General features: G+C 38.8%; 2 protein-coding genes across 3 annotated transcripts; both read right to left on the bottom strand.

Annotated features, from left to right (window-relative positions):
* Positions 1-12804: 12804 nt before the first annotated feature.
* On the bottom strand, positions 12805-13663 carry LOC133039229 (uncharacterized). The gene is made up of 3 exons (XM_061118083.1): positions 13516-13663; positions 13225-13416; positions 12805-13137 (listed from the first exon to the last, which is right to left on the bottom strand). The coding sequence occupies exons 1-3, from the start codon at positions 13546-13548 to the stop codon at positions 12805-12807; spliced, it is 558 nt and encodes a 185-aa protein (XP_060974066.1). The 5' UTR covers positions 13549-13663.
* Positions 13664-13877: 214 nt separating this feature from the next.
* LOC133031260 (uncharacterized) lies at positions 13878-16414 on the bottom strand. Of its 2 annotated transcripts, XM_061104725.1 has the most exons (4): positions 16133-16414; positions 14590-15453; positions 14316-14492; positions 13878-14207 (listed from the first exon to the last, which is right to left on the bottom strand). In XM_061104725.1, exons 2-4 carry the CDS (start codon positions 15451-15453, stop codon positions 13905-13907), a joined length of 1344 nt encoding a protein of 447 aa, XP_060960708.1. In that variant the 5' UTR covers positions 16133-16414; the 3' UTR covers positions 13878-13904. The 2 variants fall into 2 exon arrangements, with proteins under 2 accessions (XP_060960708.1, XP_060960705.1); XM_061104722.1 differs by having other exon boundaries at positions 14590-16414.
* Between the last annotated feature and the right edge of the window lie 91 nt (positions 16415-16505).

Raw genomic sequence — 16505 nt, 5'->3', positions numbered from 1 at the left:
TGAAGATAGTGCACTGGGCTGAGGTTCTGAACTAGTGGCCTGAAAAAATATATATCAAAAAAATACGGTAAGCATACGATAATTCCACAATGTAACAAATATCACAAAACAAAAATAATAAAAAATGAAGACATAAAAAAAGTTCCAAAAATTGGTACCTGAGTGTCTCTTTCCTGAGTGTCCGGGACCCGAGTCTCTCGGTACCCGACTACCTCGCCTCGGCCTCTCGTGTCATCCACAAGATCATCAACCAGTGTTCTCCACACCATCGTAAGAAATTGTCCTCACAAATGCCTCCTCCTCTCGTCCGTGGAAGGAGCCCCTTCACCACTTCCGTTCTCGTTTATGGTTTAACAAATATCAAAATAAAACCATTTAGCATTTATTACAAGCATTTATGTTAAATAATTATTCAGAACATAAGTGAAAATCATACCCGTCTAGAAAATAATGCGCTGACGTCTTTCTTCCCAATATCGCCTTTGCTCGTCCAGCTAAGCATCCTGGGGAACCGAATCCCGTGGTTCGTGCCATACCTCTTGCCAACCTCCAAAATGGCCTCGTACGCCCAATATTGGACCTGCAGTGCGAAGCCATATGCTGTGTATTTGCACTCGTGCTGAACATCCGAACTCAGCTTCTTCTCGTAGTTGGCCTTCTGTTTCAACATGTCTTTCTGAAGCGAGTGCATGAGTCTGGCGAATGAGTGCTTCCCCCAAGGAATCCGGAAGACGAACTCGAGGTCTTCCACATATCTAATGATGTGAGGCGTGATCAGCGCGTTGGCCTCGCGGCCGAAGCTAACCGACTCCACAAACAAGCACAAGCCGAGCTTGTACAAGTCTTCCGGTTCCGGCGCTTGTGAACTGAAGTTGGAGTGCTTCTGTCTTCACACTATCAGACCGGTTGAAATATTTGTTGATCAGTCGGTCTGACCCCGAGCGCGCGACCTGCGCAGCCTTCTCCTCTTCTGTTGGCCCCGAGGAGAAGTCCAAACCCGTAATGAGTGCAAACTCCAGCACCCCGAATCGACCTCCTTCCGACCAACATAAAACCCGATCCTCAACTCCTCCCCGAGCATCCACTTTCATTTTGTGGAGCATCACCGGTGAAATAACACCGAGGAGAATGTCGGTGGTACGGCATTCCGTAAGCTCCCGAAACGGCTTTCCTTCGCCGTGTTGTTAAGGTTGAACTCCTCAAACCGAGCTTTAATTTTGGCAAAAATTCCAAAGGTGCCCCTATATGTGACGCGGCCGTTGAAATGCTCGGTGTCTTTGGAATAATGAGTCTGGGAGCCATCTGAAAAAACAAAAAACAAATAAATAAAGCTGCTAAGAAAATTTAAAATTGTCGACATAGCATCGACATCATGTCGATATTCAGTCGACATTATCTAACAGTAAGCACACAAAAATTTCAAAACAAACATGTCGACATTATGTCGACATACCCTCGACATTATGTCGACATTATCAAAAGCAGAGAAAACACTTTCATGTCGACAAAATGTCGACATCCTGTCGACATTCAGTCGATAATTTAAACAAATAACAATTACACAATATATCGACATATCTGTCGACATACATCGACATTCGGCCGACAATACAACCTAACAATCAACATGTTCATTTAACCGACATACCATCGACATACCGTCGATAAGTAGTCGACAATATAGGCGTAAAAACTCTTAAAATGCCAGTCGACATCCTATCGACATACAAGCGATATCCTATCGACATACAAATTACAGTGACATTCAAACAGACACTAAATCTATCGACATCCTATCGATAACCTATTGACATGTCATCGATAACCCTGTAATTTACACAGATTTCATTCAAACACTACACCTAAAGATCACAAATGCTACACAAAATCCACTAATCTCAACAACATGCAATAATTGGCATCCAAATCTATGAAAAAGGTATTTTTTTCTCAAAACATAAACATTACCTTTTAATGATCACGGGTGGTGGTGGCGACGGGTACTGCTCGTGCTGCTCGTGGTGGCGAAGGCCTCTGTTCGGTGTCGACGATCACGGGTGGTGGTGGTGGCGACGTTTTGTGGTCCGTGGTGGTTCGTGGTGGTTCGTGGTGGTCACTGGGTCGTGGTGGTGGTCCGTGGTGGTTCGTGGTTGGGTCGGGGTCGTGGGTGGATGGCCGGAGTGGGTCGGGGACGTGGGTGGATGGCCGGAGTGGGTCGTGATGTTGGGTCGATGTCGAAGAGTCAATCGAGAACGACAGACAGAGAGATGGAACGACAGAGAGAGAGAGAGAGAGAGAGAGAGAGAGAGAGAGAGAGAGAGAGAGAGAGTGAAAGAGAGGGAAAGACGGAAAGAGAGTGTGAATAGGAAAATTAAATTTGAGGGGTATTTTGGGTACAAATGAGTAATAGTGGAATTAATTTGTATAAATTAGTGGAGGGTATATATTTTGAAATGGGGTATTTTATTAGGGTCAAAAATTGAAATTTCCCTAACATAAATACTAGAGAATAAACATTATATTCGAAAAATTTACATTAAATTAAATCAAACTAATAATTACAAAAAAAAATATTATAATATGCTTTTACAATGCATCCCTCTAAATAAAAGAGTCACGTGAGAGAAAGTTTGAATTTTATTTTCGGCGTGTTAAATTTTTCTAAATTTTTTAAAATTTTGCAGGATGACTTAAATAACTTTAATGTACACGACCATAAAAAAAAAGACTTAAAAAGTCTCTCGAATGCCAAAACAGGTTGGAGTATATCAGTGCGCCACTTTTAAAGAAGTGCATTGTTTTCGGCGTGTTAAATTTTTCTAAATTTTTCAAAATTTTCTAATTTTTTTTAAATAATTATAATATACACGACTATATAAAAAATGACTAAAAAAATTTATCGGGTGCCGAAACAAATAGGAATAGATTTATACATCACTTTTAAAAATATGTATTATAAAATTTCTCAAAAAATAATTTTTAATTTTATAAATATAATAATATAAATATTAATTAAATTATATATATAATATATATGCAGTGTCTACAGTGCACGACATATATACTGTGCACTGTAGACAAAACTTCAAAATGCTGCGTGAAATGCAGCTTTCTTGGACCAATATTCACGACATATATAAAAATATACCGTCTCCTTGCACATGCTCTTAGTTTTTGAATGACATAAAATGTGTATATCTTTTTTGTTTTTTTTAACAAATCTTTCTTTTTCTTTTAAAACGAATATAAATTATACATATATTGTGAATTAGTACATATAAAATCATAGATTTTTTATAAAATTATAATATGAAATCAAAATAATTTAACAAATTTTAATTACAATAATATCTTGCCATGTCATTAAAAGATACCTTAATTCTAAAATAATATGCCTGAATGAAACTAATCTCGAAATTCTCTTCTTCTTTTTTTTTTTTCAATTTTCTTGCGTTTCAAAAGTAACATTTTGGTTACTTATGATGTTGATAATAAGCCAATAAAAAACTTTTTCATAAAAAAAATATCACTTCTATATTATATAATTTAAGATACATTTTGGTTATTTCTAAAACTTATATATATGTATGCACTTTAATAATCAATTAATTATTTAAGTTATATAAATACATTTGAGTAACTTCTAAGTTTATTTTTAAAAATAATAAATTGCCATCCAGTAAGCTATCATTTTAGTAAATTGTATTTAAAAAAAATATATATCATAAATATTCAAGTCATTGATATTTTTAAATGTAAATTAATATATGCATTTTAATTAATTAAACAAAGAATGAATTTGCAAATAACTTTTAACTCATTACAAATACAGCATTTTTTTGGACTAATTAGTTATAATTTCTATAAGATACCATTTGGTTACTTCTGATAAAATCATCAATTCTAAATAAAAAGATGATGACCAGACCAAAAATTCTACAATGAGATATGTCTATACTCATATATGTCAAATAAACTTATTAGTTTAGGGTAAATACCATTTTGGACCCTGTGTTTTGTAAAAGTTAACAATTGGACCCTGTGTTTTGTAAATGACAAAATAGACCCTGTATTTTTTAAAATTGTACAAATAGGACCCTGAATTGATTTTTAAAGTTTAATTATAATCCAATCTAAAAGTGCTATGACAAAACTGTTTACATTTTTTGTATCTATTCTTATTAGGAATTGTCTTCAAGTTGGTTGTATTAAAAAAGAAGTTGTCAAAAATTAAGCGTAGGGTCATATTTTTACCATTTTAGAAAATACAGGGTCTATTTTGCCATTTAACAAAACAGAAGGTCCAATCTGTAACTTTTGCAAAACACAGAGTCCAAAATGGTATTTACCCATTAGTTTATTTTAGCATATTGAAACAAGTTTTCATTCTTTGTTTATATTTTTCGTATAACTTGCCATCATATATGCTAACAAATTTATTGGTTTATTTTGGCGTATTGAAATAAATTTTTATTTTTCTTTTCATATATTAGAACAACAATTCATTTCACTTCATATAGCCTACCATTATATATGTCAATAAATCTACTAGTTTCTGTTTGTTGGAACAATATTTTATTTTTTTTCAATACAGAGTAAACTATAATCAAACATAATGATATACACCAATAAACTTATTAGTCTATTTTTCGTATATTGGAATAATAATTCGTTTTTCTCAAGTCGAGACATCAAATCTGATTGTATACAAAGTACATAATTGTAACATGTTTTACATACTCACATAGTAAATCTGGATAACAATATATGCACTTGTCATGATGAGATGTCTTGCTCACATAAAACGTGTTGCTCATAAGTTTATTTGGCATATATGGCTATACTATGCCTATACTCATATTATTTTGGCATATTGAAATAAATTTTTATTCTTTATTTATATGGTAGCCTTTTTGTATAGTCTATACTATTGTATATGCTAATAAATTTATTAGTTTATTTTTGTAAATTAAAACAAATTTTTATTTTTCTTTTTATATATTGGAACAACAATTTATTTCATTTCATATAATTTACTATTATATATGGTAATTAATCAGTATATGATTGGTGTAATAAGTAACATAAATGTTTCTTTAATTTTGAAAGGGAAATTTCATTTTTTAGCCTTAATAATACAACACATATCAAATTTTATACCCCTTACTAATTTGTACAAAACAATTCCACTATTTTTAAATTCTACCCAAAATACCCCTTACATTTAATTTTCCCACTCTCTCTTTCTTTCTCTCTCTCTGTTTTTCCGTTTCTCTCTCCGTCTTTCCCTCTCCTCTTCGTCCCTGCCCACGAAACAAAACAACCACGCCGAACCCAACCCAACAACCCAACCCAACCCGACCACGACCACGACCACGCCGAACCCAACAACCACGACGACGACGACGACAACGACCTCCCTCTCCGTTTTTTTCTCTTTCGCTCTCTCTCTCGGTCGGTTGCAAATTTGACCCGTGCTCGTCAAATCCACCACGAACCACCACTACCCGTGCTCGTCGACACAGAACAGAGGCCATCACCACCACCACGAGCAGGACCCGTCGCCACCACCACCAATTTCATTCAAAGGTAAGGTTTTTTTTGAAAAAAAATATATTTTTCATAGTTTTGGATGCCAATTATTGCATGTTGTTGAGATTAGTGGATTTTTTATAGATTTTGTGCCCTTTAGGTTGTAGATGTTGGTGTTTCAATGGTATCTGTGATTGTTACAGGGTTATCGATGACATGTCGATAGAATATCGATAGGATGTCGATAGAATTGGTGTTTGTTTACATTGCATTGCAATTATTGTATGTCGTTAGGATGTTGATAGAATATCGATAGGATGTCGATAGAATTTGTGTCTGTTTGCATTGTATTGTTGTTATTGTATGTCGATAGAATATCGTGTGTATGTCGATAGGATGTCGATTGAGGGTTTAGCTTATTTTTTGCCCTTAATTGTCGACAGCTTGTCGACAGTATGTCGATGTGTTGTCGACAAGATTAGGATGTTGCTTTTAAGTGTATTATCGAGTGCATATCGTCAGGATGTCGATATTATGTCGACATGTTGTGAAATTGTTGTCCTCTTGAAATTGTCGATATGTTGTCGACATGTTTTAATTTATATTGGTTGTTTGATGATGTCGACATAATATCGACATGATGTCGATATTATGTCGACGATTTGTTAATTTTTTGGCAGTAATATTGATTTGTTATTTATTTTTTCAGATGGCTCCTAGACTCATAATTCTAAAAGTTGCCAAAACGGCTTTCCTTCGTCGTGTTATTCAAGTTGTACTCCTCAAACCAAGACTTAATTTTCGCAAAAGTTCTGGTGCCTCTGTATGTCACACGGCCAGTAAAATGCTCAGATACTGGAATTATGCTCTGGGAGTCATCTGAAAAACTAAAAACTAAAAAAATGTTAATAAAAAAATTTAAAAAAATGGTCGACAAAATATCGACATCCTGTCGATATTCTGTCGACATTATCAAACAGTAAGTAAGAACATAATTTGTTCGACAGCATATCGACACACCATCGATATGATGTCGACATTCCAATAAAATCAACCCAACACAACATCACACAATATTATCGACATTGTGTCGACATTGTGTCAACATGGAGTCGATATATCACATAGAAATTAACAGCATAAAGTGTCGATAATATATCGACATACAATCGACATGCTGTCGACAACAAATTAAAACAATGAATTTAAATTGTGTCGACAACGTATTGACATACAATCGACATATGGTCGAAAAAATGAATTTAAACACTAGATCCAGTTCAAAAAAATTTCACTCAACATCTGTCGACATTCTATCGACACACTATCGACATCCTATCGATACACTTTAACACACAAAAATTTCTAAAGGTCATTTTGTCGATATCCTATCGATATCCTATCGATATCTCATTGATAACATTGTTTTAACAAATAAACACAACTGATGAACATGCAGAAAACCATCCAAATTCGAATACACAATCTAAAACAATTTTATCTGAAGAACATACACAAATTCGCATCCAAATCTATGAAAATTCAAATTTTTAATGAGAAAAGAACTTACGGTTATAATTTGGGTTCCCTCGGTGGTTCGTGGTCGTGGTTGTGCTGGTCGTGGGTGGCCGTGGATCGTCGTGGATCAATGTGGAACTGTGTGGGTCATCGTGGGTGGTTCGGTCGCGTCGTGGGGGTGAGTCGTCGTCCTCGGTTGCGTCTGTGGGTTTAGTCGTGGGGTGGGTTTAGTCGTCGTCGTGGGGTCGCGTCTGTGGGTGGGTCGTCGTCGTCGGCGTCTGGGTTTAGTCGTGGGGGTGGGTCGGTTGAGATATTGGTGTGGTGTGGGGGGTGGGTCGGTTGACAGAGAGGAAGAAGAGAGAAGGACGAAGAGAGAGAGAGTGAGAAGAGTAAGAGTTAGGGAGGGAAAATTAAAATAAAAGGGTATTTTGGGTAGTTTTGGAAAATACTGGAATTAATTTGTATAAATTAGTGGAGGGTATAAATTTTGAAATGGGGTATTTTATTAGGGTCAATTAATGAAATTTCCCTTTTGAAAATAGAGAAAAAAATATATGTTTCTCATTTTTTAAAATGTTCACATTAAAAAATAGATCACGAGAGGTTTTTTTTAAATTTAACTGAGTAACAATGTAGCCAAAAATTATTTTAAAGTTAAAAAGAGGAGAGAGAAAAATAAATAGAGAGAAAACGGAGAAGGGGACAATGAATGTTATTGGAAAGGGAAAATAGTTATTGGAAAATTTTGGCAAAGATCAAAATGCACGGTAGAAAAAAGCTAATGTGAAAATTGAAAATTAAATGTAGTTAAAGATGCCAAATGTAAAGGGAAATTTCAATTTTTGACCCTAATAATACAAGCCATTTCAAAATTTATACCCTTCCTTAATTTGTACAAATTTAGTCCATTAATTACATGAACTTCCCATTTTACCCTTTTTTTTTTTAAAAAAAAAAAAAAAAGCTAAAATCTGAAAGTGGTATTTCTCTCTCTCTCTCTTCCCTCTTCCCTCTCTCTCGTTCACCACTCTCTCTCTCTAGGAAAAAATTGAAAAATTTATGAAAAAATTTCCCTCTATCCGTCCCACTCTCTTTATTTGCTGTTGAATGGTTGTTTTCTCGGTGGGTGTTGGTGGAAAACCGAAGCACAATACAACATCACTCAAGAATCTTACACCATTATAATGGGTAAGTTGTATTTTAAGCATTTTGTTTGACTTTATGTAGTTTAAAATTGTTATACGTGTGTTTATTGTTGGAACTGCTGTTTTTTGGTCTGAAATTGTTGAGATCTGGCAGATCTGGTTTTCAGTCGATTTCTGGGTTTTCCAGTGTTATCGATGATATGTCGATGATATGTCGATGGTTTGTCGATGATTACAAAGGAAAGTTCAGGGACGACCATTATCGACGTTATGTCGACATAATGTCGACATGTTGTCGACATCATGCAACCAACTTGGGATTAACTATTTGTCGACATTTTGTCGACATGTTTGTCGACAGAATGTCGACAACAAGCATTTTTGTTTTTTTAAGAAGTTGTCGATATTTTGTCGACATGATGTCGACAAAATATCGATGCAATGGAAAAATACCATGGATAAAACATAAACATAACATAACATTAACAGAAAATAAAGTTCATTAAAAATAACATAAAAAAACATAAAAAAAAAAAACAGAAAATAAAAGTTCATAAAAAAAAAAAACAAACATTAAATAAAATAAACTCACCACAAACCATAACATAAGAAATTATTTTTTTTAAAATTCTTTGGCTTGTGGGTGAGCCTTGCAATACTTGCATAATGTTCCAGGCTTCACCGGTTTACCGTTGAAGATGCCCAATTTGCAACGACGGCATCCTTCGGGAACCTGTGTGGTGGAGCCGGCCATACACCAGTTTTGCAAAATTCTCTTTCAAGTTGCATGAACCTGAACTCGTTACCATTTCGTTCTCTTTCGAAAGCTCGAGCGGCATCCAAAACTTTCTGCATTGCAGGAGTAACTATGCCAACATCAGGCTCCTGCTTCAGCTCTTCAGGAGTTAGGATGGAGAATTTGCCGTTCTTTCTTGGGGCCATATTTCAAACTTAAGAGAATAAGAGAAATTTTTAAGAGTAAGAGATAGGTAGAATACAAGAGCACTTATGAATAAGATTTCCCTTTGCTTTTATAGAGCAGTAAAAATGTTGGGAATGTATGAAAATTTAATGGTCATTAAATGCGTAACTGTACAGGGAAAACGCATGAAATGGCGTATTTGTCGACAGAATGTCGATACTATGTCGACATCATATCGACAACATGCCAATTTAGTGTCACTGCTAACACATTTGTCGACGACATGTCGACTTCATGTCGATATGTTGTCGATAGGACACGTGTCTGACATGCAACGTTTCAGTTGGGAAGGGTTGTTGGGAACGTAGGTAAAATTTATTAACATTAAATGTGCAACCGTTTTTAATTGTCGATTGAATGTCGATATTATGTCGATGACGAGCATGGTTGTTGTTTTTGTCGACTGTATGTCGATAATATGTCGACACAATGTCGACAATCAGTGCCCTAATTTCTGGTGTTGTGCTTCTCGACATTATGTCTATTGATATCGATGGGATGTCGATTTTTATTTTTTTTTGGTGTTTTTTCCTTTACTCACCTTGTTTTTTTGGTTTGCAATTGCATGAGACAAAGTGTTCCTTGTTGTATCGTACGATGGTGTTTGGTTATGTGAGAATTATAATTGGATCTACAAAGCAAATAGCAGCTTGACGTTGACAGTTACAACCGAGACAACCCTACAAGAACTGCGACAAATTTTATATGAAGAGTTGGAAGTTGATCCGGTAGCGTATGATTTAAAGTTGGAGATTTGTTCCTTGTACATGAAGGGAAAAATGGTTGCGCCAGAGGTTATTAAGAGAGAACGCCAACTGAGAACGTTTTTAGAGATGAGGGCAACAATGTCAAATACAGAGTTTATGCCATTATTCGTGACCAAGGTGAGAAAAGTTGGGAATTCGGAGCCTACGCCGCCTACTAATCCTCTCCCTCGGAGTGTGGTAGGGTCTTGCGTTCCCGAAACAGATGTTGGGATTGGTGTGAATGAGGAGGTTCCGGCCAATTTAGAGGTTCCGACCAATTTTGATGTTCCGACCAATGTAGGGCAAGAACAAGAAGCGACAGGATTTCATCAGTTTGAAGAGTTCGATACACCCTTCTATAATAATGATCCTATTGTAGATTTGAATATGGACGATGAGCATGATTTAGCAGTCGATGAACCCGTAGCGGGACCATTGTTGAGGTTAGAGTGTGTACCGAGTAACCAAGGTACACAGCGAGAACGACAACCTCGTAGTGAAAATCGCACTACACCTGGAACTAGCAGTAGTCGACCAGGCAGAACTGAAGAACATGCTCGTCATGCAACGTTCTCAACGTTCTCCTCTTTCGAAGTTTGTACCAAGTTCAAAGCTCCCATGTGGACAAAGGAAGATATAATGAAAAATCATGAGCTAACTACTTGTTTACAAAGTAAGGAAGCAGGGGTGATAGAGCTTGGTAATTTTTATGAAAACAAGGAAGAACTGAGACAAGTTGTGGGTAGGTTTGCCCTTAATAACAATTTCGAGTGGATGGTGAAGAAGTCATCCCCTGATGTGTTGTACGTTACATGCAAGGCTCCAGATTGTAAATGGAGATTGAGGGGGAGGAAGAAGATGCATTCTGACAACTTTGAGGTCACTGTATTTCACAATGAACACACATGTAACTTGAATGCGAGACGTTCAGATCACCGTCAAGCAAAGACCATGGGTAGTTGGCCACCTTATTAAGGGGAAGTACACCCAAGACGGAACTAAGTACAAGGCTAAAGACATACAGAGGGACATGTTTGACAACTACGGTATCAGTATGAGTTATGTGAAGGCGTGGAGGTGCAGGGAGATGGGACTTACGTATGCTAGGGGTACGCCTGAGTTTTCATACATGAAGCTTCCTGGGTACTTGTACATGCTGGAACAGAAGAATCCAGGTACCATTACTGACTTGTACTTAGAGGATGAGCGGTTCAAGTACTGTTTTATATCACTCGGTGCATGTAGAAGGGGCTTTTCTTTTTGTCGTCCTGTTTTGAGTATCGATGGCACCTTCTTGAAGACGAAGTACGGCGGTATAATGTTAGTTGCTGTGGCATACGATGCGAACAACCAATTGTTGCCGGTTGCTTATGGTATCGTTGACAGTGAGAATAACGACTCCTGGACGTATTTCTTACAGAAGTTGAGGGTAGCAATTGGCGTGGTTGAGAACTTAGTGTTTGTGTCAGATAGGCATCAAAGCATTGATCATGCTGTTGAACTCGTTTTTCCCGAAGCAGTCCACTGTGCATGCTATCACCACATTGTTATGAACGTGAACGCCAAATTCAAGACTGATGCTTTTCACAACCAAATATATAATGTTGCTTACGCATGGTCGAAGACTGAATGCGATAGAGAGTTCGAGAAGCTTAGAAAGATGAATCCGGCCATTGCTGCATATGTGGAGAGTATAGGGTTTGAGAAGTGGGCTCACCCTTATTGTTTGGGCGATAGATACAACATCATGACGAGCAACGCTGCTGAAAGCTTCAATAGTGTCACAGAAGAGTTCAGGAAATATCCAATAACTACTTTGGTTGAATTTATCAGGTTCACACTCCAATCGTGGTTCGCTGATCGCCTCGAAAATGCTGACAAATGTGCCACCCCTTTGGCCACGCTCTTCGAAAAAAACTTGGCAAAAATTCATGAAAATGCAAGGTACAGGCGCGTCCAACGAAATGGAGCCAATTTGTATAACGTTGGTAGGGGACCTAACGGTGAAAGAGGTGGTGATGTGAATCTAGTTGAAAGAACATGCACCTGCGGCGTGTTCACGTTATTGAAACTCCCTTGCCTTCATGCATGTGCCGCGGCATTGAAAACGAACACAAGTGTGTACACGCTTTGCTCACCTTATTATTCAAAAGAAACGTGGAGGAAGATTTACGATGATACCATCAATCTCGCTGGTGACGAGGATGATTGGGTTCTCCCAGAACACATCAAGAATATGAAAGTTGGGGTACCTGTGGAAAAGAAGCCTGTAGGTCGTCCAAGAAAAAGCAACGCTGGAAGAAGACGGGAGAACCGTTTCCGTCCGGTGATAAAAAGGTTCCGTACCACGAAACCGCAGCTCGCCGTGGTGCTTCAGGCCACAACAGAGCAACATGCAAAGCCCGCATCTGAGGCGTCTTGTACGTATTCGTTGGGAAATTTGATATATTGTAATGATGCATATTTTGTCATAGTTATTTTTGTTGAGGTTGAATATTTTTCAAATATTTTAATTATTTTTAGGTTTAATAGTTATTTTTGTTGAATAATGTTGATATTTTATATTTGAAACCACGTATAATTATCAAAATTTGAACGAAAAGAAAATCTATATATACATAACTGTAATGTTAATTACACAAAATATACAATGTCCCAATAATTACACATATAATCAGCCGACATTTTGGTAAAATAAATCGACACACCACCGTTGACGAAACATGGCTATCCGGTCTGGCGTCACATCGGTCAATCCACGCTGCATCATGAGATGCTCCACATACTCAATGCAATACACGCCACAATCACCGCAAATGCAAAATAAAATGTAAAGTCACTAACGTAAAACATATTTAAATACTATAGTACTTTTTTATCGCTATGTACTCGGTTGCCGACTTCTAACTAAGTCGTGAGTGGCTCGAGTCGCGTGCATTTTTGGAAGCACCGTGATGTCACCGTTAGCTAACGCCATGATCTGGTTGTTATGTGGAAATTCCCCGGTTGCAAGGATTAGCGAGGGCAGCAGTTCTGCCCAAACCTTCATGATGGGTTCCATGGCGGTCCAATGACAGACGCTGGAATCACAGTCGTAGACATTAATTTTCCACAGCTCTATGTCGACTTCAACTGTGACCCAGTGCCTTGCCGTGGGAAGGTTCAGAACGAAGTAAATAAACTCGTTACCCCTCCATCTCTCAAAGACTTGGGACTGTAATTACAGAGAACAACGAAACAATTAACAAACCATAATAATCTTCCCAAACAATTGACATTTAAAATCTTACTAAAACAATACCTTATGAGCCCCTGTGCAGTAGTCCAGGATATAATCCTCCCATTTAAAGTTTTTCCTCGGACCCTTGTGGCTCGTCCATGCACTGCTGATCATGGCGGTCACGAATGTGGAGAGAATGATACCCTTCTGAGGAAATGTCAGTGGATAGTCGGTGCGTCGCCTCCTCAGCATATGCATTGCTGCATCTATATGCTGCATATAAACGGAAATGTCAGTTACACAAAAAAATATATTAATTGCATTGTACATAAAGTTGAAAAGTGAAGTAATATTATAAAATACTTTACTTACGTCATCTGTAAGCCATTCCTTTGGTGTGAGCATTATCCAAAAGAATCCTGGACCGTAATCACCACTTCTCAAATCCCAAAGTCGGTGGTTCGAAATGAGTCCAACACACCACTTTCGGAAAGTGGTTAACAATTTCTCATCCGGTGGCTCCAGGGATCAAAAGTCGAAGATGGCCTATGTCTCCTCTTCATCTCCGTATAGTCACCGAACCATACAGGAGGCTTTCTCTTCCTCTTCCGACTCTTAACCACTGCAGGTTGTGCCTCTATCGACAGAATCTCACCCCCGCGACTCGGTGTCATGTACATGGATAAGAGGTTGTGCCTCGATCGGAGTCGCTGGAGCTCCCTCATAAGGGTCGTAATCGTTGGGGAATACCTCATCCTCTTCTACTGAGGTGAAGCAGCTGGTGCTGGGGTGGATGGATCTGCTGGGGCCTCCGGTGCTGAAGCCGTCGTTGGCGGACGATTCAACATGGCCAATATGTGTCTGAGCTGCTCCATAATTACGTTCTGACCACCCTTCAGCTCTACATGGCTGGTCTCGTATGCCTTCTTCAGCTCGACATGAGCAGCATACAGACCCTGAGTGTCAGCCTCGATCCTATCCAACCGAGCCACTAAATCAGTGTACTCGGCACCCCGAACGCCTGATGAAGATGGTGCACTGGGCTGAGGTTCTGAACCAGTGGCCTGAAAAAATATATATCAAAAAAATACGGTAAGCATACGATATACCCTCCACTATATAAAAAAATAATAAAAAATAAAGACATAAAAAAAAGTTCCAAAAATTGGTACCTGAGTGTCTCTTTCCTGAGTGTCTGGGACCTGAGTCTCTGGTACCTGACTACCTGCCTCAGCCTCTGTGTCATCCACAACATCATCAACCAGGTTCTCCACACCATCGTAAGATATTGTCCTCACAAATGCCTCCTCCTCTGTCCGTGGAAGTAGCCCCTTCACCACTTCCAGATTCTGTTTATGGTTTAAAAAATATCAAAATAAAACCATTTAGCATTTATTACAAGCATTTATGTTAAATAATTATTCAGAACATAAGTGAAAATCATACCCGTCTAGAAAATAATGCGCTGACGTCTTTCTTCCCAATATCGCCTTTGCTCGTCCAGCTAAGCATTCTGGGGAACCGAATCCCGTGGTTCGTGCCATACCTCTTGCCAACCTCCAAAATGGCCTCGTACGCCCAATATTGGACTGCAGGTGCGAAGCCATATGCTGTGTATTTGCACTCGTGCTGAACATCCGAACTCAGCTTCTTCTCGTAGTTGGCCTTCTGTTTCAACATGTCTTTCTGAAGCGAGTGCATGAGTCTGGCGAATGAGTGCTTCCCCCAAGGAATCCGGAAGAAGAACTCGAGGTCTTCCACATATCTAAGTATGTGAGGCGTGATCAGCGCGTTGGCCTCGCGGCCCAGAAGCACTGACTCCACAAACAAGCACAAGCCGAGCTTGTACAAGTCTTCCGGGTTCTGGCAGTTTGTGAACTGAAGTTGGAGTGCTTCTGTCTTCACACTATCAGACCGGTTGAAATATTTGTTGATCAATCGGTCTGACCCCGAGCGCGCGACCTGCGCAGCCTTCTCCTCTTCTGTTGGCCCCGAGGAGAAGTCCAAACCCGTAATGAGTGCAAACTCCAACACCCCGAATCGGACCTCCTTCCGACCAACATAAAACCTCATCCTCAACTCCTCCTGAGCATCCACTTTCATTTTGTGGAGCATCAGCTGGTGAAATAACACCGAGGAGAATGTCAGTGGTACGACATTCCAGAAGCTCCCGAAACGGCTTTCCTTCGCCGTGTTATTAAGGTTGAACTCCTCAAACCGAGCTTTGATTTTTGCAAAAATTCCAGTGCCCCTATATGTGACGCGGCCAGTGAAATGCTCGGGTGCTGGAATAATGAGTCTGGGAGCCATCTGAAAAATCAAAGACCAAACAAATTTAAATGTCAAAAAAGTTAAGAAATGTCGACATAACATCGACATCATGTCGACATTCTGTCGACATTAACAAACATTCATAACTGGTCGATAAACAGTCGACATACGATCGACATTCTATCGACATTACCATAAGAGCAGTGGCAAACTACCAACATCGACAAGTTATCGACATACAGTCGACAAATCGTCGACATTATACCAACAAAATGAACTGGGACTTATAATCGACAAACTGTCGACATACAGTTGACAAATTGTCGACATCCTAACAGTAAACTTGCACAAGAATGAACTGCAACTTATTATCGACAAACTATCGACATACAGTCGACAAATTGTCGACATTCTAGGGCAAAACTACACAACATCAAAACAAAGGTAAAACCATCGACAAGTAGTCGACATTACGTCGACAACCTGTCGACAACAATGTTCAAGCACATAACCAGATACCTACACATATCGACATCCTATCGACATTTCATCGACAACTAAGTAAAAACACAGAAAACACCATTGAAACATATCCAACACATACAACATGCAACTATTGACATCTAAATTCGCATATACAATCTAAAACACACAAAATCTGAAGCACATACACAAATTCGCATTGAAATTTCTAAAATTTAAACAGAAAAAAACTTACCTTTTCGTGGTTCAATGGTTCACTTCAGTGAAGTTCAGTGCTTCGTCGTCGTCGTGGTCCTGGATCGTCCTCGTCGTGGTTCGTGAGGGGTTGTGGGTTCGTGCTCGTGAGGAGAACAGAGAGAGAGAGAGGGGAAGTCTGGTTTGTGGGTTCGTGAGTGTGGGAGCGGGTTGGTTGTGGGTTCGTGAGGGCTTGTGGGTTGTGGTTCGTGCTCGTGAGGAAAACAGAGAGAATGAGAGAGAGAGGGAACGTCTGAGAGAGGGAAATGGGGGGGGGTTCGTGATCGTGAAGAGCGAGAGAGAGAGGGAGCGTCAGAAAGAGAGAGGGAACGTCTGAGAGAGGGAATTTTTAATTTAGGGGGTATTTTAGGAAA

Source organism: Cannabis sativa, chromosome 1 (genome assembly GCF_029168945.1).
Source record: "Cannabis sativa cultivar Pink pepper isolate KNU-18-1 chromosome 1, ASM2916894v1, whole genome shotgun sequence".
Lineage (NCBI taxonomy): Eukaryota > Viridiplantae > Streptophyta > Magnoliopsida > Rosales > Cannabaceae > Cannabis > Cannabis sativa.
Note: the sequence above shows the minus strand (reverse complement) of the source record. Positions and strands in the feature narration are given on the sequence as shown.